This window comes from Harmonia axyridis, chromosome 6, assembly GCF_914767665.1.
Source record: "Harmonia axyridis chromosome 6, icHarAxyr1.1, whole genome shotgun sequence".
Classification (NCBI taxonomy): domain Eukaryota; kingdom Metazoa; phylum Arthropoda; class Insecta; order Coleoptera; family Coccinellidae; genus Harmonia; species Harmonia axyridis.
Genome location: NC_059506.1, coordinates 7357656 through 7384974, shown reverse-complemented (window position 1 = coordinate 7384974; position 27319 = coordinate 7357656). Strand labels below are relative to the sequence as shown.

Genomic DNA, 27319 nt, shown 5'->3' with positions numbered 1-27319 from the left:
TTGGTTGATATTGTTTTTTATCGTTAATGGCATTCCTTCTTCTCTACAATGAAATAAGCATTAATTGATTTATCTTGAAACGTTTTCGTTTTTTTTCGATATCAAAATGACGTCTAGTTGAAAAAACTGTTATATGTAGGGCGTACAACTCTGCTTCTTCCGTTTTTTCCGAAATTCGAGGCTTTATTGTAAAAAACTGGTTATACATTCATTCAAAGTATTATAAAAGTTTAATGAGTCTCTTTTATAATTTGATGTAATCATTTATTGATTAGAGAGTCAGTATCAACCAATTGATAAATTTAAAATTTCTGAAATTGTTTATTCAATTGTAAATGTCGATGTGTATATGTATTTCAAAAGAATAACAATGAAGAAATCTATGACTACCTTAGATAATGGCGTGTTCTGTGAATCCTCACCTGAGCAACAGATACGTTTGGTTAGTTTGTAGTTTCTTACTTGCAGTTTTGTTGAGGTAGATATACACGTGGTAAGTTTGTAAATTTAATAATTCCGTTGGACTATAAGACACTGATGAGGAAAAATTGTATTATTAAATACAAAAATTCCGAAACGTACGTCTGTCTTTATGTTAATTTAGTTGTTCAATTTATTAACCGTTTACTCAATTTGTACAGTTTCAGTCATTTTGAATTTTTCTTTTGGTTGATTATTAAATTTGTCATTTTTAGAATTGGAATATATTCCAAGACAAAAATAAACTGAATATATCATACAGATATATTATTGTGAAGGATTAGACACAAAGTTGTCAAATTATTTGATTTACATTCAAAGTATTGTCCATCGCTGGCCACTACTACCGAGGGAGCAAAGTCTGGAGGATACGGCATGTTGGGTAGGATTTCCCATTTCAACGTTTCCAAGTATGTCTTGACAACTTTCGCTACATGGGGTCGAGCAATGTCATGCTGTAAAATCACTTTATCATGTCTCTCGTAGTATTGCGGTCTTTTGTCTTTCAATGCTCGGCTCAAACGCATTAACTGCGATCGCCTGTTATTGTTTCATTCGGTTTAAACAACTCAAAATACACCATGCCGAGCTGGTCCCACTAAATACTGAGCATGACCTTAGAACCGTGAATATTCGGTTTATCCTTCGACGTGGAAGCATGGCCGGGATATCCTCATGATTTTCTGCGCTTGGGATTATCGTAATATACCAATTTTTCGTCTCCAGTCACAATGCGATGCAGAAATCCCTACCGTCTTTGCCTTGTAAGCAGCTGTTCACAAGCAAACATACGCCGTTCGACATATCTCGGCTTCAACTCTTACGGTACCCAATTTCCTTGTTTCTGAATCATTCCCATGACTTTCAGGCGTTTTGATGAGGCTTGTGGCATCATTCTTAATGATCCTGCCAATTCTTGTTACTTTTGACACGAGTCTTGATCAAGTGATACCTCCACTTCTGCATCTTCGAAAACCTTCTCTCCTCCACCGCTTTACTGGTCTTCGACGTGAAAATCACCGTTTTTGAAGCGTTGAGACCACTCTCGGCACGTTCTTTCACTGATATCGGCCTCACCATATTTATTACGTATTTGAGAGCATTCGATGAGCCTCAGCCGCAGATTTCTTCATATTAAAGCAGAAATATAAAACCTCCAAATGACGAGAATTTGGCTCGTAAGCTGACATGTTTAATAATTAATGTTCATGATTCAATAAAGTAACATTAATAAACAGGATTATCACAGAGGTAATAATTTATTGCTAAAAAATTACCTGTACGTGGTGCCTACATTCATTCGAACTCAAAACTAATTTCCAATTCACATGAGCAATTATTATTTACATAAAATTAAATATTTGTATTTCTTGTGCAGTCTGCTATAATCAGAATCCTGCCAACATGTGTAACCTATTTCAATCTGTCGTTTCAAGTTTTTTCTTCAATAGGTTTCAGATCCTTAAATAGTGAAAATATTGTCGTCATCGTGCTTTTAGTCCCAATCGGTGAGTTTTAAAAATTTTCTATTTTTATTTTCTTCTTAGGTAAGTACCCTTTTTTTCCTTACATTTTTTCTTAACTAATTAATTGATTGACTAACTTAATTATTCTGTATTAGATCTTTGTTTTATCATTTTTCTCAAGTAATTCATTATTGTCATCAAATCTTCGTTTTCAATGATCCACATTTTAAGTTTTATTTTGAAGGTCCTCGTTTTGTCTATAATTCTCAAATCATCAGGTAAATGTTTATATAACCTTGGCGCCAGGTACATGAAACTTCTTTGTTATTCTCTTCTGAATCCTGTCTGTCCTGTAATTTCTTCCCCTATTTCGCGTATTGTGTCGATGTTCCGGCAATTTAATTTCAATTATTACACACGATGTAGATCTTCTGAGTATACAAAAGTCTAGGATCAAACACATCCGACAAGGTATACAGGGTGGCCACTTTTTTAATGGGATTGTATTGGTAACTTTTAAACCTCAAGAGTTAGAAGGTCGGTCAAATGGAGAAAAAGTTGCATACATAGAAGCATTATCAAGCAGTTCAAACAAATCGAGATTATCAGGGTCGGTTTTCGAGATATAAGAAAAGTAAATTATGTCGTTTTGATTTTTCTTTTTTTCCCACTTTATTTCAAATATTATCAAAAAATGTTACAGGAATTTTTTATTCGACAGTAAATTATCCTCAATTTGACGTAATCAGATTTCGTATCCAACGTTTCGTACTCTCTGGGCCACCCTCAACCTCATTTTTTTCAATACGGACCTGCATATTTTATGACATTTTTCGAAATAACTTTTAACGCTGAATTCAACGATATATCATACAATGTCATTCAAAGTTGATTTTTAGGTGATTTTCACCCTCATCCAAATTTAATGGTGTGTATGTAAGAAAAAAAAAGTCTATTAACGATATCAATGTTCTGTCCCGAATTCAATCGAACCCAGAAAAAAAATCGAGAACTGTGGCCAGTGAATGGAATTTTTCAAAAACTGCTGTTAATAAAATAGTCAAGAGACGCGAATACAATGACTTTAAATTTGAATACCAAGCCTTGCAAAAATTATATCGTAATGATCTCAAAATAAAGTTCGATTATGTAATTTGTTTCAACGGAACAAATGACAAATACAACAATAGTGATACCTCGCGAGAAAATTGAGAATGTTTTGGAAGATATTCAAGGAGACCAAACAAGCAAATGTATAAAAAGTATGGGTTCCAGAACCGTAAAGTGCATTACAAAATGGTGGACATTTCGAACACTTACTTCATTAATTTTCATTTACTTTCGAATAATCATTTGATTATTCTTTCATTAAATGATACTTTCGTTTAATTATTATGAATTGAAATATTTAAATGATTATTATAAAAGAAGAATCAAGAAACCAGTATACTGGTCATTTGCTTTGATTCTAATATGTTCCATTTAGTTCAAGATGGGTAAGTTGATTTTCTTATCAAAATTTATTGCATATTGCATGTTGTTAATTGAACTAAATGAAGGTATCAATGAAGGTAATACAGATCCGACCCAAAGAAAATTGGATAAGGGTCAAAATCACCTGAAAATCTACTTTGAATGACATTGTATGATATATCGTTGAATTCAGCGTTAAAAGTTATTTCGAAAAATGTCATAAAATATGCAGGTCCGTATTGAAAAAAATGAGGTTGAGGGTGGCCCAGAGAGTACGAAACGTTGGATACGAAATCTGATTACGTCAAATTGACGATAATTCACTGTCGAATAAAAAATTCCTGTAACAGTTTTTGATGATATTTGAAATGAAGTGGCAAAAAAAGAAAAATCAAAATGACATAATTTAATTTTCTTATGATATCTCAATAACCGGCCCTGATAATCTCGATTTGTTTGAACTGCTTGATAATGCTTCTATGCATGCAACTTTTCCTTCATTTGACCGACCTTCTAACTCTTATGGTTTAAAAGTTACCAATACAATCCCATTAAAAAAGTGGCCACCCTGCATATCTGCTCAGTCGGAAAGGTAAGTTTCTTCTTGAATATAATTTTCAAAATCCATTTTTGCACCATTTTAAGTTTCTGCAGCAACTACCGCCCCATCCTATGATCCAGTAATTTATTTCGATTTTACTGCGATTTCACCAAAGCATAATATATCATCTTAAGGTGCTTCGTACTCGTCACATATCTAGCCATTATATTAAACTGATATAGAAACAACCGTAGTTTCTTTACTAGGTTATTAACATGTTCCTTCCATTTCAGGTGTTCATCTATTTCTATACCAAGGTATTTCAACCTATGTGTTTCAGGGATCTCTACTTCATTCACAGTTATATTTTTCAGTGAGGGAAGTCCAGAGCTATATGAGGAGAATAATCGAGAATATCTTTATGATGCAGACAAAAATCAACTAATATTTCGATGGCGTTATGTTTACAAATACCTAAGCTTATTCCTTATTGTTTGACATCTAGGATCTATTTATTTTGACTACCATTCACCGCTACAGCTAATATAATTTTCAATCAATACTCATTTGAATGGAAGAAAGACTTTGTATTCTGTATAGATATTGCTATCGATTCTACTGAAGATAGAGGGAAGCTCTGTGAAAAATTTCGGGATGAAAAAATTTTGTTTCTCTCAATTTAAAATTTCATTTGCAAAATGCATTCAGGACAATTCCAATCCAATTAACTTTCATTTCTTGAAAATCTATGAGCCCGCAACCCTTTGTAACCGTCCTATTTTTTACAATTCTATCCTAATTGAAATTTACGTGTTCCGGTAGTGGACACCCGAGACTTCAATAGTTCGAGTTTTGCTTTTGATGAAATTCGATATGGATATTCGAGTCCGAACGCAGCTAATTGCATATATCTTTCAGGCCTTTCGTATGCGCAGTATTGATTGACTTTCGATATCTTGCTAGTTCGGTTTTTAAAAAAATCGGTTTGACTATATGGAATAGGTATGAAATTTTAAAATATATGTTTCCCAAGTAACAGGCAGTCTTTTTCATGGATTTTTTATGTTTTATTGACCACTTAAAGTATTTCAGTTACAGTTTTCAATTTTCCCATTTTCATGGCAACTACAAAAGTTCAACACTCCACCCCGATTGCAAATATTCTCGAAAATGTAAAATCGCTTAAAAATAATAAAAATTATTTGAAATTGAATATTTTCAAAAGATTTGAGATATTTTGCAGCTATAGTGACACTAAGCCCATAACCTTTTTGAATATACGTTTCTCAAGTAATAAGCAGTCCTTATTCATGGAGCATTTAGTTTTTATTCACCACTCAAATTATTTATTCATTAATGATGTCACAATGATAATTCTACCATTTACGTGATAAATACAAAAATTCAAAACGAAATGGTTTCTAAATATAATGATTCTGTGGACCTCAATATCACGAGAACTTCTGACCGATTCTTATGGAATTGGGTATAGATATTTGGGTCATAAAAGTTTTATATAAATTTTATCTCCTCCGAATATTCACTGTGTCCGTAAAGTATAGAACAAATGCATTTTCAGCTAAACAGACAAGAAATAATCCTGAAACACGTCGATTTTTATTTTAATTTAACGTATTTTAAAATAAAAATATAATGTACAGGGTGGACAAATTTCGATGTTTTAGCACTACAACGTTTGAACCAGAGGAAATAGACAAAATCTGATACCCACTTCTCGATCTCTTTTTCTGAGAAACTAACAAGGGTAGTATTCATTTTTGGCCACCTTCTTTTGTTTTCGAGTTATGAGCGAAAATTGGAAAAATGGCGATATCGAAAAACATTTATATCTCCGCTAATACTGAGGATAGAGCTCTGAAATTAAAACATTATACAGGCACTTTTTTACGTAGAATTCAGTGGCGTGCTCGTATTTTCAAAAGGGTTCTTAATTACGAAGCTATGACCCAAAGTTATGTTTTTTCAAATGGGAACACTAGATTTTTGTGCCATTTTCTGAAAGCTTAATTTTTCCTGATTTCAAAAATATATAACATCGTATGATTCGTATCAAAATAAATAGCAGAAAATGGTCAAAAACCTTTTTTTACTTAAGAGTCTCAATATTTCTATGGTTTCAACTGTTGATGAGCCTTTCTATAACAAGAGCAGTGTCCTTCCGTCAATCTGATTATTTCTATGCTTTTCACTTATTTCTACAAAATTCGAATCTATATTTGTAGGATCCAGTTTATTGTTCCCTGTAAATAATTGAGATGGTCAACCGGATGCGTTGGAGACCTATTAGTTTCTTTTAATGTCGAGGGCATGACAGTTTCAATAGATTTACAGGGAACGAATTGTACATAATGTAGAAAGGATGTGCTATTCTTCGGGGTGTCGAAGAATGTCATAAGTCGGTGGTAAAACTTAAGAGATTTATTGGGGGGTTGATAAGGTTCGAAGACAATACGGTCATGCCACATGTGTTTCACATGTTTTTTCTCAGGTTCTTGTCCTTCTAGAATATTCCAGGAATCCGCGAAGATCTTTGGGGGCGGTAAGGCAAAAGATTGCATTGGACTAGGAGATGGATGGTACCTTCCCCTAAGGGTGTGGTCAAACCGAGACAGGGTAGTTCCAATCGACAGAGAACACAGTTCAAGTTAAGCCGAAGACGGAAACAGTTCAAGTTAAGCCGAAGACGGGAACAGTTAAGATTAAATCAAAGACGAGACAAGTTCGGTCGGTCAACTTAAGACGTAAGACGAAAAGACGGTTCGCGGACTAGATTAAGACGAGTCGCGAACAAGTTAAAGACGAGACGACCGAAATCTTGAAGTACGACGAAGACGTTTCGAGTAAACAATTAAACGTGTTAAAGACGAAATTCAGTACCGTAGTGGGAAACTTGTAATTAAGACGTAATTAAGATCTTCCCAATACCGAGTTTGTACTGTATAATTGTGGCTTTGTAAATAGATGTGAATAATTCAAAAGAGTTTAATTATTATAAATCCAACAAAGTCACGGAGAAAAGACGAAAGGCCAGGTAATCGAATCATACCTCTAGACGATCGATTAACCAAGCCTACATATTTATTTTATACAAATAGTTTCGAAAAGATAAACGAACTTGGAAAAAGTTTCCTAGGTAGCTTGAACACAGTTTCAAATATTCATCTATTGAAATATCGAGAAGAGGTGTCGACTGTGCATTGTGCAATTGTTATCATTATTAGGTTAAATATTATTTCTTGTTTGTCCCTTCGTAATTAAAAGTTCAATCATATATGCATTGTTTCATATGCTGTTTAAAATGGATTGGTACTTGTGTGTATTGATTCTGGAGACCTATGTAAATAATCTCCTGATACATGCATCTCAATACAACTCTTTCGATTGAAAAATTCGATCTTGTGGTTTCTTCGTTATTTCCAAATCAATCTTTAGATAAAAAAATTTATAAAACATATCTAGATTCGAATTTTGTAGAAATAAGTGAAAAGCATAGAAATAATCAGATTGACGGAAGGACACTGCTCTTGTTATAGAAAGCTCAATTTTTCTGTGTTCATCAACAGTTGAAACCATAGAAATATTGAGACTCTTAGGTGAAAAGAGGTTTTTGGCCATTTTCTATTATTTATATTGATCCGAATCATACGATGTTATATATTTTTGAAATCAGGAAAAATCAAGCTTTCAGAAAATGACACAAAAATCTAGTGTTCACATTTGAAAAAACATAACTTTGGGTCATAGCTTCGTAATTAAAAACCCTTTTGGAAATACGAGCACGCCACTGGATTCTACGTAAAAAAGTGCCTGAATAATGTTTTAATTTCAGAGCTCTATCATCAGTATTAGCGGAGATATAAATGTTTTTCGATATCGCCATTTTTCCAATTTTCGCTTATAACTCGAAAACAAAATAAGGTGGCCAAAAATGAATACTACCCTTGTTAGTTTCTCAGAAAAAGAGATCGAGAAGTGGGTATCAGATTTTGTCTATCTCCTCTGGTTCAAAAGTTGTAGTGCTAAAACATCGAAATTTGCCCACCCTGTACAGGGTGAATTACTTTCGAGTATTGACGTCACCGTCATTTTTTTTTAATGGAACACCCCCATTTTGTCTCAATTATCCGAATACTCTAGATGAGTTGATTTCAAAAATGTATCACATGTTGATTCAAATGGGTACAGGGTGGAAAAAAATACAATAGTCTTCTGTGTGCTCATAAAGTAACACGTAACATTTTTTATTAGTTAAATTAACAATATTGTCAAAAATACTTATAGTCTAGTGGCAATAAACAAATAATGTCATTTCACAAAAAACTAGACGACTATGTTTTTTTTAAATTGAAGAGAAATAATTTCTTTCATATTCTGTCTGCTAGACCACAAGTTCCAAACATGTTTGGAAACAGCTCATTTTTATTAATCTAAAAATGTAACAAACTAGACAATAAGTATTTTTGATAATATTGTTAATTTCACTAATAAAGAATGTTACGTGTTACTTTATGAGCACACACAAAACTATTGTATTTTTGTCCACCCTGTACCAATTGGAATCAACATGTGATACATTTTTGGAATCAGCTCAGCTAGAGTAACCGGAAAATTGAGACAAAATGGGGGTGTTCCATTAAAAAAAAAAGCGGCGGTGAGGTCATAACTCGAAAGTAATTCACCCTGTTCATTAGATTATTATTTCAAAATACGGCAAATTGAAATAAAAAATCGACGTGTTTCAGGATTATTTCTTAAAATGGTATGTTTAGCTAAAAATGAATTTGTTCCATACTTTGCATTAAGAAGTGCAATATGATAGGTATATTGGTTTTCACTTTTTTTTTTGAGAATGTAAAACATACCCCGAAATCAAGTGCAGAGTATTTTTCATTTATAGTTAAATTTCATTCGAAATAAAAGTACTCATTCTGAATGAATAACCAACCACAAATTTCAAAACATTCTACTGTACAACACAAACTGTAATTGCACACAAAAGAAAGAGTATTCATCCAATTATACTTCCCAAGCAATTTATTCAGTCGATCGATTGCAATAGCAATCCATATTTCTTTTACAAGAGCAGCTCAAATGTCTCCTTCATTCCATGGATAATTTGAGCTCATGAAGATACAAACAGTTATTTCGATAGTTTTAAATTGCTGGAAGCCATGATAAGTAATATTTCACTTTGAGAAATGTTCTGGTAGGATCGTCATAATATTTTTCACTGACGCTTATACAGGGTAATCCATTTTGTGGTTCCGAAAGTAAATGTGGATAAAACACTATTCCCTTCAGAATATCGATCAAATTTTGTTTCAATATAATGCTTGGACCTTGCCATTATATGTGAAATAAAACATAATTTAAATATCTTCCCGTGATTTCATACAGGATGATCCTTGTGAGGTAATTTTCGATGACTCGTCGACACATTTCTGGAAATATCTCAAGATAACTTGACGGATGTTAGTTTTCGGATCGTCAATAGTCTGAAGTTTATCAACATAATAAGCCTTCGCATAATCCCACAAAAACATCCAAAAGCGAATCACATGATCTTGTCGGCCATTCACATGGCCGAATTGAGAAATTACGCGTATTGGAAATTTTTCTTGCAATTAAATCAAAACGAGTCGTGTTGGTGGCTTTTTGCACCATCTTGCTGGAACCCAATCCCCTCCAATTTCACATAATTAGTTTTAAGCCCAAAAAAAAAAACGGTAATCATTTGGTTCTTCATTTTCGAACAGATCTAATGGCACACCATACAGTGAATTTTTGTGGATGTTATGGTCTGTTAGCAACTAAATGATGATTGACTATTCTATATGCGACAATATTGCTTGTTCACATAACCATTGAGTGAAAAATATGGTTCGTTGTTAAAGAAAATTCGACGCGAAAAATCGTTATTTAAACGTTGCTGTTCAAGCCCATAGTTCTACGTATTCCATCGCCAGCTGGCTTCAGTTCTTGTGTCAACTGAACCTTATAAGGTTGGATGTGAAAATCCAGATGCCAAATACGTCTTAGCGTGCCGTAAGGGAAGCCCAGATGTTGTGCGCGCCGAAGAATAGATAAATTTGGATCTTCTTCAATACTTTCACTCACAGCAGCAACATTTTCGATTGATCGTGTATTTGGATGATGAATGGGCCTAAAGACATTAGTAACTAGTAATTAAATGCTTAAATGGAACATTATGTCGATCATATCTGCCCATAATGCACGATATGTACTTACTGCAGAATCTTCATTTTTGTAGTATATTTTCACACGTTCGGCAGTAGATAAACAATAATAATAATAATGATAATAATAATAATTTATTAATCCTCTGAGAGAAATAAATGTATAGGATAAGTCATACGATAAAAAAAAATTAATCAACTAATCACTATTACATCATTGAGGTAATCATTTACAGTATAATAACATCTATTCACTAATAACTTTTTAACAATTTTCTTGAACTTACTAAAAACAAGAGAACTAATATTGTGAGGCAAATGGTTGTATAGTTTAACACATTGATACATAGGAGACATTTCTAACTTTGTTGTTCTGTGCTTGGGAACATACAATGTTCTCTCACTTCTGGTTCCGTAGTTATGAAAACTAGACAATTGTATGAATTTTCCCTCATTTTCCTTCACATAGAGTAGACATTTCAAAATGAAAATTGACGATAAGGTCATAATATTGTTTTCTACAAATATGGGTCTACAGGACGAACGTGGAGGTATGCTGAATATCATACGTAAAATACGTTTTTGTATTATGAAAGCCCTTCCAACATCCGAAGAGTTTCCCCACAGTAGAATATTATACGACAGGTGGCTATAGACCATGCTATAATATATATTTATAAGCGATTCTAAAGGAAGTAGGGTTTTCACCCTATTTATGGCAAAATAAGAACTGTTCAGTTTTTTGCATACAGAATCAATGTGCATACCCCATTTTAAATTATTATCGAGGTGAATGCCAAGAAATTTAGTACCACTCTTAGATAGAATAGCACTATCCAAATGACGAATCACCAGCTCACGATCATTATGGATAATTGTGAAATGGATGCATTCGGTTTTATCGATATTGATCATTAAATTATTCTTATGACACCATAGTGTTGAATGGCTAACCTTCACCTCAACATATAACGCTTCAGATGACAGATGTCATTGAAATAACCCCTGAAATTTGGGCTACCACATGGTTAATCGAGTATGATTTTTCATTGATAACATATAGAATTAAAAATATTTGTATGTATTTACCTATGTCTCCCGATCCTCTACCGTCTACTGTGTCTGCTGCACCATCTGACAGTCTTGGAAGAACTGCGCTTTCAGCCGGTTCGAAGAAAGTGTCATCTTCGCCTGCTGGCTCCTGAGCAGGCACATCAGCTGGAAAACTTCGAGACCATTGGTTGTTTTGCGACCGTGGTCTTGGCCTCTGTCTCGTTAATGTCTGGAATGAAGAAAAAAATTCATTTATTTCAATTCTGCAAGGTTCAAGTGATGAAGAAAAGCTGAAATTTCCACACTTGTTGCAAAATATATAAATTCAAGTGTATCGAAAATAAGTTTGAGTAATTCCAAAGCTAAGAATTTGAAGTTGAGAATGAAATTATAATTATACTAATATTATTAAGAGGTAACCTTTTGTTTTATGTTTGTTTATATGTTTCTTGTAAATAGGCTCAATAACTATAGAATCAATTTCAAATTTTTTTCCACCTATCGAAAGGTAACCTGAGGCTTGAATATCAAAGGCGAAATTTTCTCGATATATTCCCACGGGACCAGGACCTAAGTGAGTTTAACTGGAGTAAGTCGGTGAAAAAAGTGCTATCGAAATTCTTTTCACGTGTGCGATGGATTTATGATTGATTATACGTAAGTACAACAAAAAAATTGTTTTGAGTAGATTTAAAAAAAAATCCACGACACCATATATCTATCCTTCACAAGTCACAATTTGACATTTTGTATAAAAATAATATAGAAAATTGAAATGTGATTTTCGAGCATCATTATGAGGCAAGCGTTTGAATTCTCAATATTAAAATTTACATCATCATAAGGGTAATTTCATGAAGAAGAACATTGTTCCTCAAATTTTTTCATTTGGACGCATACTTTGAGAGATAATGTAAAATGAAGACGATACTATTACTATTGTCTATTAGTACAAATGAAGTGGGCGTGGCGTGACCGCTGGTTAGTGTATAAATACCGAGCTACGCTCTCCGATTCTCATTACGTATCTAGACTTGGACAGGGATAGTTAGGAATATTGATAGCGTGCGTAATCTAACAACTATCGATAAAAGAAATCTTTTCAGAACTGAATCACGTATTGGTTCAACCACCTCCTTCTCATCTCTTCTATTTCGTCATATATTTTCATAGAATTTTTTTTCTGTATCTTTTTAACATACAGGGTGGCCATTTGAAAACGAAACAGACGAGATTACAGACGAAATAAAGTTTTTCGATAGAAATGCTCGGACAGATCGATTTCTGTTTCGAGGGGGACAACTTAGGATGTAGGTTACGGACGCATAGCGCTTCAACCCTTGCTACTACAACCTTCACCCCCAAATTTTGAATAGAGAAGATGGGGTGAGTGATACCTCATTTGAAAGGTATTTTTATACTGATTTCAGCACAGTAATTGTTTTTTCATTTTATTTATTAGTTCTCGAAATATTCTTAACTAAGTATTTGAAAATGAAGTGGTGTTTTCATGGCACTTGTAGTGTTTTGTGAAAAATCGACATTTTGAGCTTCAAAACAACCATGACTGTGGCTTCCTTCCTAACTAACTAACGCATGAATATTTCGAGAACTAATGCATAAAATGAAGATACAATCACTGTGCTGAAATCAGTATAAAAATACCTTTAAATTGAGGTATCACTCACCCCATCTTCCCTATTCAAAAATTGGGGGTGGGGGTTGTAGCAGCAAGGGTTGAAGCGCTATGCGTCCGTAACCTACATCTTAAGTTGTCCCCCTCGAAACAGAAATCGACCTGTCCGAGCATTTCTATCGAAAAACTTTATTTCGTCTGTAATCTCGTCTGTTTCGTTTTCAAATGGCCACCCTGTATAATAGGTATTCACTGCTACCCGACTTCGGAATGGTGATATCTTATTTAGTTCATTCTTCATTTTGATTTTGTCCCTGCATGCGTATTTTCAGAGCGCGCGTGGAACTGCGAGCTTCAGCTATCATAATATAAATTGATTCTTCATTTTTCCTTGAGGATGGCATGAAAAAGAACACCATTTTATTCAGTAAATTTGACCTCTGCTCCATTTCCTCCATTCCTACTCGAAAGATAATAAGTGAAATAAAAGATTGATGTTCCGATATCCTTTGATCTAAGAAATATTCAGGTAACATAATCAACAAGAAAATTAAGTATTTTCTTGTCCAAAAAAAAAAAAAAAATCCGGTAGCATCTGGCAGTGAATCGCTTCCACTTAATCACGATTAATTTTCTGCTGGTCCAACCGTGTCTCCGAAGATGAAAGAAACGAATTAAGCATAATTACATCACCGAGAGCAAACCATGGGGATCTCCCGCACCTTTGGAGAAGAAATAAAATTATACCCAAGTCGAGAGTTTCATCAGATGGCTGGTAAACAAGCAAGGGCGTAGATCTTTTTTTCTTGGGGTGGGTTATCGAAAAAAAAATTTTTTTAACGACATTGTTTACTCAAAACTATATTGTGAGAAAAAGAGGTTTGATAACGAAGTTTGAACCAAATTACTCGAAATAATTTTTTTTTTATTACCAATTCGATTATTCTTATCTTATACTGGGTGTTCCTGAATTGGAGTTACGAAGGAAATTGAGAGATTCCTTGGATAACATTAAAAATAAAATGGCTTATAAACATGACCCAGCAAACGCTTTGTTTTCGAGATACAGGGTGTTTCTTGTAGTCCTACTTTTTTGTGATGCTTAACCAGTTTATCGAATCTTTATCAATCTTCGCTAGAGAGTTGGTAAATAAATAGGTACCAAAATTTATAATTAATTTATTTATCACAGCTACCTTACTGGATCTCTATAACAATTTGGATTTTCCTGAGAATAGAGAGCTGTTTGAATTTTTTTCTCGAAATCGATTGCAGTTACGACAAACTACAACAAACCGAAAAGTGCAGTACTGAGCCAGAGTTTCTTTTTAAATTTTTTCAAACTACCCGCGGTCCACAAAAAAAAAATCTGGAGGAAAGAAGCGAGCACCCATCCAAAAAAAAATCACCCAGTAGATTTGCTTTAAAATTAGGATATCACATGATAAAAAATTCAAATTGGAATATCTATACCAATTCAAGTTGAATATCTTATGAAGGGAAGGCGCTATGAATAAAAAACTTGAACTTTAACACCTGTATCTCAAAAACAAAGCGTATGCGGACTCATGTTATAGGACTTTTTTTCTTGCAATGGTCCGAGAAATCTGTCATTTTCATTTGTACTCCAATTTAGGAACACCCTGTAGATATAGTCAATTCAAAACTGATGTCTTCACAAATAAATTGCAATTTGAATGAAACACAATAAATAGTAAAAAACGGCCCAGACAATTTTTCGATGCGAATTACTCAGTTCAGTTCTTTGATAACTACATATTGAAATTTTGTGATGGGAATGATACAAAAAACCGAAAACAACGGGTAAGTGTATACCGATGACGAATGCAAACATCACAGATGGCAAATAAAAGGCGATGCCGAGAAAGCGGATAGATAAAGGAAAATAATAAACCTCGGACAAAGACGAGCTCGTAGTGCAATGAAAGTACTCATCTTGAAAGCGATAATAACCTAATAAACCGTAAAGGGTCCGATTTTTTACTGAAGTGTCGATTCATAGGAAAGTGAAATGATTATTGCTGGTTCATTTCATGGAGAAATTTTCGTTCTTCGTCTTTGCGAGATTTCTAAAATTTCATATTTTGAAAATCTTGGGAGGGTCCACTGGGAGAAGTGTTCATTTGATATTATCGAAAATGCATTATGGTTAATAAATCATTTATTGGATAAATGGACAAACAAATATTATTTCCATGGGAATAAATTATTTATTTGAAATCCCACCAATAATCATCATTTATTATAATCTACACTTCATTTATTTACGAATAACTTATATTAATAATGCTGAAGAAATATCCAAGAAGTATCCGGGTTTGAACCCTAGTCATCTTGATCGCATCTGTTCCCTCTAACCGCTGTTCTGCATCACTAATAACTAAGCAGGTACAAACGATCTAAACCCAAAATACAGTACAGATGTGCTAAGCGTGGTTCAATAAGCCCAAATTAATACAGAATTTATGTTTAAAAAGGAAATTCAAATCAAAGGAAAAGTTCAAGGACAGATCCTTCAAGGAGATGCGTTTTTCTTTGAGGGATGTGTCCTTAAACTTTTCCACAGATTGGATCGCTAGAATTATGTTAGTTTGTTAATTATTAATAAATCCTATTCTCTGAGTGAATAAATTATTGAATTCTTGTGAGAGTTTATTTATGAATAGCAAATGTTCGTTAACTAACAGTTGAAAATTTGTTGATAATGAATTTATGTATTTGTGGAGATAACGTAAGTTCATATAAATGATTTATCACCGAAATATATCAAATATAATCAAATACCTTGTGAACAAATATTTTATTCTCTATTAATAAACTTTTTTGAATGCATAATTTAACTATTATGAATATATTGAATATAAATCTGCTATACTAGTTGTGATTAAATAACCTTCAAATAGGTGCTTTATTATCAAATAAAAAAATATGGATTTCTTTCAGTGTAATTACCTTCATTACCCACCCATTTCTACGCCCTTGTAAACAAGAAGAAATATTTGTCCCAATTCGCAAATCCCGCAGTGGTTTTTTTTTCGGTTCGTGCCCTCGACAAAAGAATAAACCCGAAATTGGTTCACAATTCAATTAACCCTTTCATTGCCGACAACGGGGTATGTGCCGTTGTGGGGGACGCTCACAGCTTCAAATTGAATCTCTTTTTAATTACAGGTGGTGAAATGGATTTATGGGTAGGAGCGCGGCTAATCCATTTGAGTTTCCCCTTTTGTTTTTACCGGGGACCTCACCTGGCTACAGAATGATAAAAAAATATACATCAACGTGATAGAAGAAAAGCGAAGAGGCTTTCGATTAAACCCCAGGTTTTTAACATTTTTATTCAGAGCACTATCTTACCGTTCACCTGACACGTACCAGTTGATAGGGTATTAATATACAGAGTGTTTTTTGGATTAGACGAAATGTGTTGTTTCTTGATTTTAGGTAATGAATAAATATAGATATTGTAAGGTGAAATTTGATTTCAGGGTTAATTCTTAATATATTTATTGTTTTATAGAATTGTCATATGAGGCAAAGTTTCGGGCAGTGCCCTTTTTCAAGCCTGTAAAATATATAAAAAATATCCTCAATAAAACATCACAATGTAACTAACAATAAACGTACAAGTATGTAATATAGATAAATTTCTTTCTATATTTTTTATATTGAATAGAGATCCAGTTCCATATGTATAATCATTTCCTTCTTATTCAGATATTTATATACACAATCTATCTTTGTTTCAACAACTCATTTCGTCGGACGTTGTTGTGTTATGAAGTGAGGTTATGATGTTTAATAGAGTTGGGTGTTAGTCAACTTCGATATCTTCTTCTTTCTAATGTCCGGTTGTCTGTTTAATGTTGGTCAGTAATGTGGAATAGATGTTATGTAAATTCTTTAAGTCGGTTCTGTCATTAATCGAATTTTCATGTTGTTTTATATGTATCATTTCGAGAAATTCTCCAGATTTTTTGTTTGGTTCTCTGTCTAATATTTCTGTTTGTTCGTAATTGAATGTGTGCTCATGCGTGGTCTTGTGTTTAAATAGAGCAGTCGGTATCTTGGAATATTTGTGTCCTTTCAGTCTGTCCTTCAGTTTTTGTTCCGTCTGCCCTATGTATACATCTTCACAATCATTACAATTGATCTTGTATACAACATGTGATGTTTCGTCCGTTGGTGTCGGTGATTTTAATTTGCTGTATATATTTTTAATTTGAATATGTGGTTTGTGTGCTATTTTTATGTTGTTGTATGGTTTTGTAATGTTTTCTATCTTTTCAGATAGAGTAGGTATGTACGAAATTTGTATGTATGTTATGGGTTCTTCTTTTCTGTTTGATGAATTCTCAAAATTCATACATTACATAACATCTATTCCACATTACTGACCAATATTAAACAGACAACCGGACATTAGAAAGAAGAAGATATCGAAGTTGACCAACACCCAACTCTATTAAACATCATAACCTCACTTCATAACGTCCGACGAAATGAGTTGTTGAAACAAAGATAGATTGTGTATATAAATATCTAAATAAGAAGGAAATGATTGTACATATGGAATTAGATCTCTATTCAATATAAAGAATATAGAAAGAAATTTATCTATATTACATACTTGTACGTTTATTGTTAGTTACATTGTGATGTTTTATTAAGGATGTTTTTTATATATTTTACAGGCTTGAAAAAGGGCACTGCCCCAAACGTTGCCTCATATGACAATTCTTTAAAACAATAAATAAATGAAGTATTAACCCTGAAATTAAATTTCACCTTACAATTAAAAGTGAGCAGGGTAAATAATAAATCAATAAAATATAGATATTGTTATTTTAGTTATTTGCTCAACAAGTGTTATGATTCTTTTGATATAGACCCTAAGTGCTAGAAATAAGAGATACTGGGAATTAATAAACTGAAAAATTTATGCAAAAATTATTCGAAACAAAAAATAAGAAATAAATCCCTTAAAATGTTTTACTGTTCTGTCCTGAAGTCAATCAAAATAACTACATGCTGCAATACGCGGATGACAAACTCCTCATATCGCATAAAAATCTCTGGAAAAGTGTATTAAAAACTTACAAAATTTTGCTGACAAAATCAACTTATGGTTCATCAAATGGCGCATTAAACCCAACCCCAATAAATCGAAATACCTAGGCATCTTGATAGACAATAAGGCAAACCTTAAAGCACACTCCCAAATCATAAAGAAAAAGACCATTGCTAGAGCCAAACATTTCAGAAGTCTCACATAAAATGAAAAATGCTACCAAAATCTATAAAACTATTTGCAGACCTATAATAGAGTACGGACACCCCTTATACACCAACTGTAAAGATACAGTATTGAGAAAGTTGGAAATAGCCCAGAGATCTGCACTTAGAACTGTAACACGTTTGAGGCATCCACTGAATAGGCTTCACAATCCGCCAAACGAGTTGCTGTATCAGAAAACCGAGATTCAACCAATTAAGGAACGAATAATACATCTTAACCAAAGGTTCTCCAAAATACTGACTCAAACTGAATAAATAAACAACTTATTTCTAAGTGAACGAACACACCACAGTACAAGAACATTTCCATCATCAACTATAATCGAAAGCTTAAGATACCTCAACACATGAAGACCTTCTTCCTATTTTTACCTATTTTACTTTTACAATAATGTTGTTGATAAAATTCATAGTATTTATGTATATATATTTTCTTTTATAAATTGTACATGGCTGAAGGACCTCGGTCGATGGCCTATTGATTCTTATCAATAAAGTACTTGTTGTTGTTGTTGTTGCTTTACTGTTCCTTCTGAGATATTTAGAATTTGAAAACCGAAGGCAATATATTCAAGCGAAGCACTCACTTGGTGAAAGAGCATTTAAGCGCTTGTTCCATACTCGGCAGAGCAAAGCCTGAAGGTGTCAATTGTGATCATCTCTTCGACAATAAAAGTTTTATTTCGAATAGACTGCTTTTTGGGCAGCTGTCATTATTTGATATTTATCACGTAAAAACTACCCCATTACTGAAAATGGGCCGATACACACTTCAACAACGCATTGAAATTGTTAAAATTCACTACACAAAAATGATGAAAATTCGAAAAGCACTTTTGGGTCGTCGAGAAGTACCTTCTAGGTAGGCAATGGAAAAGATTTAAGCTGTTGGGATAATTTAGTGATGTGAAGAATCGAGACCGTGTATGATATCAAGAATAACTGGGAATATTGAAGCAGAAGTCTTTAGTGATGACATGGGTTTTGTCGATTTCTCGTCAATATTGGAAATCAAGCTTTCCACAAACGACATATTTGAGAAATATTCAAAACTAATATAATCTTCGTGGTGGTCATGGATGAATACACATGAAGAGACCTGACGTTTTGCCAATGTTTCTTCAAAAGTGAAACCAAGAAGTTGACGGCCAAATGGACATTCTGCACCAATTCATCAGTTGCGTTCGATAACGATCGCCTGTGATTGTTTCAGTCGTTTTTTACAACTCATAAAACACTACGCCAAGCTGGTCCCACCAAATACTGAGCATGACCTTGGAACCGTAAATATTCGGTTTGGCCGTCGACGTGTAAGCATGGCCGGGATATTCCCATGATTTTCTGAGCTTGGGATTATCGTAATAAACCCATTCTTCATCTTCAATCACAATGCGGTGCAGAAATCCCTCCCGTCTTTGCTGTCCAAGCAGCCGTTCACAAGCAAACAAACGCCGTTCAACATCTCTTGGCTTCAACTCGTACGGCACCCAGTTTCCTTCTTTCTGAATCATTCCCATGACTTTCAGGCGTTTTGAAATGGCTTGTTGCGTCACTCCCAATGATCCTGCCAATTCTTGTTGCGTTTGACACGAATCTTGATTGAGTAGAGCCTCCAATTCTGCATCTTCGAAAACCTTTTCTCTTCCTTGTCTTCGACGTCAAAATCACCATTCTTGAAGCATTGAAACCACTCTCGGTACGTTCTTCCACCAATATCGGTCTCACTATAGGTATTTGAAAGCATTCAATGAACCTCAGCCGCAGATTTCTTCATATTAAAGCACAAAATAACTTTAATGATGTAGACACAAATCGATTAATATTTCGATGGTGTTAAGTTTCCAAATACCTAAGCTGATTGTATGACATCTTCGATCTATTTATTTCGACTACCACTTACCGTTTCAGCCATCTATTGGAAAACGGCGGAAAAAAAGTTGAACACCTAATATTAAAATGAAACTTGTTATTCGAAAACCCTCTACATATCTGAAAAAACTTATGATAATTTTAGAGAAAGTTATATTTCTTTTAATCTCTCAAAAGAATCCTTGATAGATACTCAACCGAAAAAAAAATCTATTCATCATCGACTTCAATACGCTCTGTTAGTGATGACGTCACACACCACCATTTTAGTTCTCCTGTCAGTATTCGGAATCCAAACAAACAAATTGTCATTCGAAGTAGTACATCGTCGTTGAAGAAATTGGCTTATTTCGATAAATAAGATTATTTAAGGAACGATTTTACTCTTAATTGATAGACAGAAGGAACGAGATTAATGCCAGTAAGTTCGAACTTGAAGTTCAACTAATAAACACGGCTTTTCACAAAATCTGGGGAATGATACAGGATTCAAACTTACTGGTATTAACCTCGTTCCTTCTGTCTATCAATTAATACTGAAATCGTTCCTCAAATACTCTAATTTATGAAAATAAGCCAATTCCTTCAACGACACCGTACTAATTCGAATGACAATTTATTTGTTTGGATTCCGAACACTGACAGGAGAACCAAAAATGGCGGTGTGTGACGTCACACTAATAGAGCGTATTGCAGCACAGGCACGACGCCGAGTTCAATGACGTGGCAGGTCCATACGGTCAGAGGTAGGAACTTTCAGACGACATTCGCTCTAATTTATATAACCACAGAAATGCCCCCTGCATGTGTCATAAATTGAACCTTTTCCAAGACTCCTGTTTTTGCCACCTACGTGGAAATAAATACGTCTTGCTAATGCGCCTCGTGTTGATGGCGCCACCGTCTTCCGTGAGGTCTAATGAACGTGCGTTTGGGGGAGGGTCTCCTAGGGGGGGAGGGATCTTAGGGACCATTTCAAGGTAATGGACCGTGCCAACCGCATTATGTTCATCTTGGAAATCGGCCTACTCTGAGACTCACTTAATTAAGTTCAAGGTCGGGGGTTCATGTCTCCGGAATGTAGAGGGAGCCACAAAAAAATAGGTATTCGCTGTGAGAGGGTCCCGAGTGGATTTTCTTATTCGAAAGTGTGGATATCAGTTTCTATACAGTACGAAGCTAATATTGAATTGAATTACCCATAATGTTTGCAACTATAGTTCGAAGACTGTTCATTAAAAATGTACCTATCGTCCTATCGATCATTGAGTATGGAAAAAAATGATATTGAATTTACTTATTAGGCTTGAAGTCAGAGTAATAAACATAGATAGATAGAGTATATGTCATTTTCAATAAGCATATTTTGTCCTCAACATGAACTATCAAATTTGACATGAAGAGCGCGGAAATTTAAACATATCAGTGATACGATATTCTCTACTCAATTCGCAAGTTTCTCCTCAAAGAAATCTTTTTCTACGTCCCGTAGTGAATCAACGTTTCATATTAACTCAATATATTTTGAAATATAAAACTAAATTCAGAAAACAAACTTCAAGCGCGCCAAACGACGTGAGACAACCGATGACACTAGGAGAGCAAAAGTTGCCAAACCTTGGATTTCAGTAGGTAGATATAGAAAATAATAAATATTCTGCTTATTATAAATTCGACAATTAGGAAAGATATCGGATTCCAAATATTCAAATTCGCATATTTAATCGGAAATAACTCAAATAAATATATTTCATTCAATATAATATACATTCATAACGGTATAGTGAAATTGTGGATTTGAAAATATATCACAATTCGACAAAGTAATCTAACCATGTTGGGGACATGTAAAAATTGCGTATACTCCCTCTATCTATGTTTATTGCTCTATGGGCTTGCATAGAAGTAAGTAGACTTATCGTTTAACCTTCAAATGATTATTGTGTTCGGATTTCCTGCTCCATAAGCCTTTTTTATTTTCAGAAAGTGAATGATTGATAGGATAATAAAGGGTTATTCATCTTGTGGTACTGCAATGGAACCTGATTGAAATGCACTTTCATTTAAAATTCAATCTGTAATGCTATAGCTATACTGAATGAAATATCTTTTACCGTAAGGCCGTAGCTCGATTAGTTTTTTAGTTTCTAATTTTGCTAAATTCTTCTTTGAATCTAAGGCTGCCATTGCACTCTATTAGCCTAAAGGCTTACGTTTTAAATTATTATATTATTATTACACTACCGAACTCAAGGCTTCAGATTTGAATAGGAGAGGTTGAATGCTTTTTTTTAATGTTTTTCCTACTACTTCATGGACTGAAATGAAATTAAGATATTAATAAGTCAAGAACATTTTTCTATTTCACGAAAAAGCCTTCAGCAATTAGTGAAGTATGCTTTGAGAAGGACTGTACATCTCGACTTCGTTTGAATCCAAAGTCCGATGATTTTGTGGAAAAATAATTAAGTGTGATTTGATTCATGCAGCTTTTGATGTTCAACATCAGAGAGTCAGACAATTTTCGCAAACATAAATTACTCCAAATATAGGCTCAAAAAGTTAAAATATTTAAAGGCCAATTAGAGGTTCTACTTTTCGAGATTACATAATCATCAAACTTTTCTCTGAATAAATCCAATTGTAAAAGTGAATAACTGACTGCAAAATCATGTCATTAAAAAAATTATATTCGAACGTTTCAAAAGGTGACATCTGAAAGCATAGCTACAATTTCTTATAAAATTATGTTTCTGTACCAAAAGATTGAATCTTTTTGTCAGAGATAACAAATTAAATTGTTCTCCGAAAATTCAATTAATGCAAATATCGCATTAGATTTATGTAAGCGATAATAAACGACGATAATTGGCAATCACTTATCATGTCTAGACAAATTTTAGGGTTGAATATTCTCGAATGACCTATACCAAACAAAACGAACGAAATTTTCGATGAATTTTTTTATTTCTGTTGAAAGAGTTGAAGTTCGTTATAATTATTTTTCTGATGCCATGATAATACGAATAATTACTGAATCTCTTTTAATCTTTAACAGGAACGATTTTCAGGATATTTTGCCTTCTTGTCGTTATTTAACAACTATTCGAATGAATATTTATTTTTCCAGTTATTAGGAATACAAATTTTCAGATGGTGTTAACATGGACCATTAAACGTAGGTATTTGATTAGTTAATGAACTTAATTGGCGCAATTAGATCTCGAACGCACATTTTGAATATCAAATCTCCTTTCATTTCGTTTTGAAAATTATGGTGCTAATGAATGGACAGCTAACACCACGGATTACACGAGTGCAAAACTCCTATCATTCAATATTAAGTATTGAAAATCGGCACTTCAATATCCTTGAATTTTTATCGAGGATATGGAAATTGAATTATAAGTATGTGAAACATGTCTCTTGTGGAAATATACAGAGTGGCCACTTTTTTAATGGGATTGTATTGATAACTTTAAAACCATAAGAGTTAGAAGGTCGATCAAATAGAGATAAAGTTGCATTCATAGAAGCATTGTCAAGCAGTTCAAACAAATCGAGATTATCAGTGCCGGTTATTGAGATATCATAAGTAAAGTAAATTCTGTCATTTTGAAATTTCTTTTTTCCCACCTTAATTCGAATATTATCAAAAAATGTTACAGGAATTTTTTTGTTCGACAGTTAATCATTCTCAATTTGACGTAATCAGATTAAGTATCCAACGTTTCGTACTCTCTGGGCCACCCTCAACCTCATTTTTTTTCAATACGGACCTGCATATTTAACACTGAATTCAACGATATATCATAAAATGTCATTCAAAGTTGATTTTCAGGTGATTTTGACCCTTATCCAAATTTACTAGTGTGTATGTAAGAAAAATGCAAGTCTATCAACGATATCAATGTTCTGACCCAAATTCAATCGAACCCAGAAAAAATAATCGAGAACTGTGGCCAGTGAATGGAATTTATCAAAAACTGCTTTTAATAAAATATTCAAGAGACGCGAACACAATGATTTTAAATTTGAATACTAAGCCTTGCAAAAATTATATCGTAATGATCTCAAAATAAAATTCGATTCTGTAATTTGTTTCAACGGAACAAATAACAAATCCAGCAATAGTTATTCCTCGCGAGAAGATTGAGAATGTATTGGAAGGTATTCAAGGAGACGAAAAAAGCAAATGTATAAGAAATAAGAAGTATGGGTTCCAGAACCGTAAAGTGCATTGGTGGACATTTACTTCATTAATTTTCATTTACTTTCGAATAATCATTTGATTTTTCTTTCATTAAATGATACTTTCGTTTAATTATTAATAATTGAAATATGTGAAGAATTATTACTGGTTTCTTGCTTTGATTCTAATATGTTCCATTTAGTTCAAGATGGGTAAGTTGATTTTCTTATCGTATTGCATGTTGTTAATTAAACTAAAAGTACCTAAATGTAATACAGATCCGACCCAAAGAAAATTGGATAAGGGTCAAAATCACCTGAAAATCAACTTTGAATGACATTGTATGATATATCGTTGAATTCAGCGTTAAAAGTTATTTCGAAAAGTGTCATACAATATACAAGTCCGTATTGAAAAAAATGAGGTTGATGGTGACCCAGAGAGTACGAAACGTTGGATACGAAATCTGATTACGTCAAATTGAGGACAATTTACGGTCGAATAAAAAATTCCTGTAACATTTTTTGATAATATTTGAAATAAAGTGGAAAAAAAAATCAAAATGACAGAATTTACTTTTCTTATGATATCTCAATAACCGGCTTGTTAATGCTTCTATGCATGCAACTTTTTCTACATTTGACCGACCTTCTAACTCTTATGGTTTAAAAGTTACCAATACAATCCCATAAAAAAAGTGGCCACTCTGTATATAATGAAGCAAGAAAAAGCAAAGATAGCGAAATAACGGGATAGATAACATTGCAGGGGCTAGGAAATCGCAGCTTTTATACGAAGAGGAAGACTGAAATGGGCCGACCATGCTATAAAAAGATATAAAGGAAACATGAAATACAAAGAATTGGGTAGACCCTCGAGTTGGCATATATCTGATGAGGCTTGTGATGCTGGACAGCGTAGTAAAGGCTTGTAGAAACGATGTTTCAATGTATATGATCTTTTTACACCAATAATAATGATAAATTCATTATGCAAATGGTGGATCTGTAAAAATTACATTTAGTAAAATTCGAGATATTTTCGGTCAACATAATCAATCGTCCTTCTGAGACCGTTATTGAGAATTTGATCAACAAATTTTAGTCGACAGGCTCAGTATACAGGGTGACGTAAGGGACAACGGCTCAGTGGAGAGAGAACCTCAAACTGAATTAGGATTGGGGGTCCTATAAGGATACTGGTTTCAGAGATATAGGGTGATTCATGTAAAAATGCTGAAACTATGAACTCCTACATCTTTGTCGAAATGGCAGACTTTTTTCTGGTATTTTACTGGATTTCTACTGTATTCTCCATCAGTTCACAAAAAGAATGTTCAAAATTAAAGGTCCATATTGAAAATTTTCACTTTTCTTGTAAAGGGTGTTTTTTTTAGAGCTATAGAACTTTAAATTGCAATTAAACAACGATGGATTATTCGATTGAAATGAATTTTATTTATTCGCAAGATAATCTTGTGGCACATTTTAAATATGATTTCTGGCATATGACCGCCACGGCTGGCTCGGATGTAGTCCAATCTGGACGTCCAATTTTCGATGACTTTTTCCAACATTTGTGGCCGTATATCGGCAATAACACGGCGAATGTTGTCTTCCAAATGGCCCAGGGTTTGTGGCTTATCATGACTTTACATAGCCCCACAGAAAGTAGTCTAGCGGTGTTAAATCACAAGATCTTCGAGGCCAATTCACAGGTCCAAAACGTGAAATTAGGCGGTCACCTAACGTTTTTTTCAATAAATCGATTGTGACACAAGCTGTGTGACATGTTGCGCCGTCTTGTTGGAACCAAAGCTTCTGGACATCATGGCTGTTCAATTCAGGAATGAAAAAGTTGGTAATCATGGCTCTATACCGATCACCATTGACTGTAACGTTCTGGCCATCATCGTTTTTGAAGAAGTACGGACCAATGATTCCACCAGCCCATAAAGTGCACCAAACAGTCAGTTTTTCTGGATGTAACGGTGTTTCGACATACACTTGAGAATTAGCTTCACTCCAAATGCGGCAGAGTTGTTTGTCGACGTAGCCATTCAACCAGAAGTGCGCTTCATCGCTAATGGATGTAGTGCGCGATACGTATTCCGCACAGAACCATTATTTTCGAAATGAAATTGCACTATTTGCGAGCGTTGTTCAGGCGTGAGTCTATTCATGATGAATTGCCAAACCAAACTAAGAATAAATCACTTGACAGCTGTTAAATCGGTCGCCATCTCGAATAGTAATGCCAACTTAAAGTTATATACCTCGAAAAAAAATACCCGTTACTAGGGGGTACTGAGAGGGTGACATGAGTTGTCCTTTTTCTGTGCGGCAAATTTCATTGAAATCCAATAGACGCTCTCAATTAGTAAACAAGTCATCAGATCTCTAGTGAATGAGTGATAGTTTCAACAATTTTGCTCATACAAATGCAATCCCAACCTAAAATAATTTTATTTTGCCGAGGCGCCAAAATATTTGACGGCGGCCTTGCATATATATTCTTCTCCAAAAAAAATGAGGAATTCCAAAAATTTTGTGACCGTTCCAACAGGTGCCGTCAAGCTCCTAGTTTGATAAAATAAAAGATTAAAAATTTTCTTAAGACATCAGAACCCTACTCCCTGCTAGAGTATTTGTAATGATGTTGTTAGATGCTCAGTAGGGGTAGGAAATATTTTAAGCCTTTTTTATTGATTCTGTTTGGTTTTATGTTTAGCAGTTGTATCTATTATGTGCTTCACATGACTCATAATAAAGATTGTTATTATTATTATTATTCTGAAAATTTGTTTTGCAATAATGCCTAGACGCAAACTTATTGCGGATGAAGCCAATAGAAATATTGGTATGATCGAGGCAGGACGTTATGAGAGAGATGTTGTGAATTTCTTTCAAGTTTGTGAAAGTATAGTTTCCCACTCATCCATCGACATCGAGAAACTGGAATCGTGTTCGAAAGACCGAGAAGTGGACGCCCAAGATCTACCACTCATGCACAAGATGGGTTTCTGACTATGTCTACACGTAGAGAGCCTTTGAGTACTTGTCAATTCATGCA

General features: G+C 34.0%; 1 protein-coding gene across 3 annotated transcripts in view; it reads right to left on the bottom strand.

Moving 5' to 3' along the window:
* The window catches only part of LOC123682716 (inactive rhomboid protein 1), a 267242-nt gene that overhangs the window by 23841 nt on the left and 216082 nt on the right, over window positions 1-27319 (bottom strand). For all 3 annotated transcript variants that reach the window (XM_045621474.1, XM_045621475.1, XM_045621476.1), the window contains one exon: window positions 11268-11460. In XM_045621474.1, coding sequence (XP_045477430.1) covers window positions 11268-11460 — 193 coding nt within the window. The remainder of the gene's footprint in view (window positions 1-11267; window positions 11461-27319) is intronic.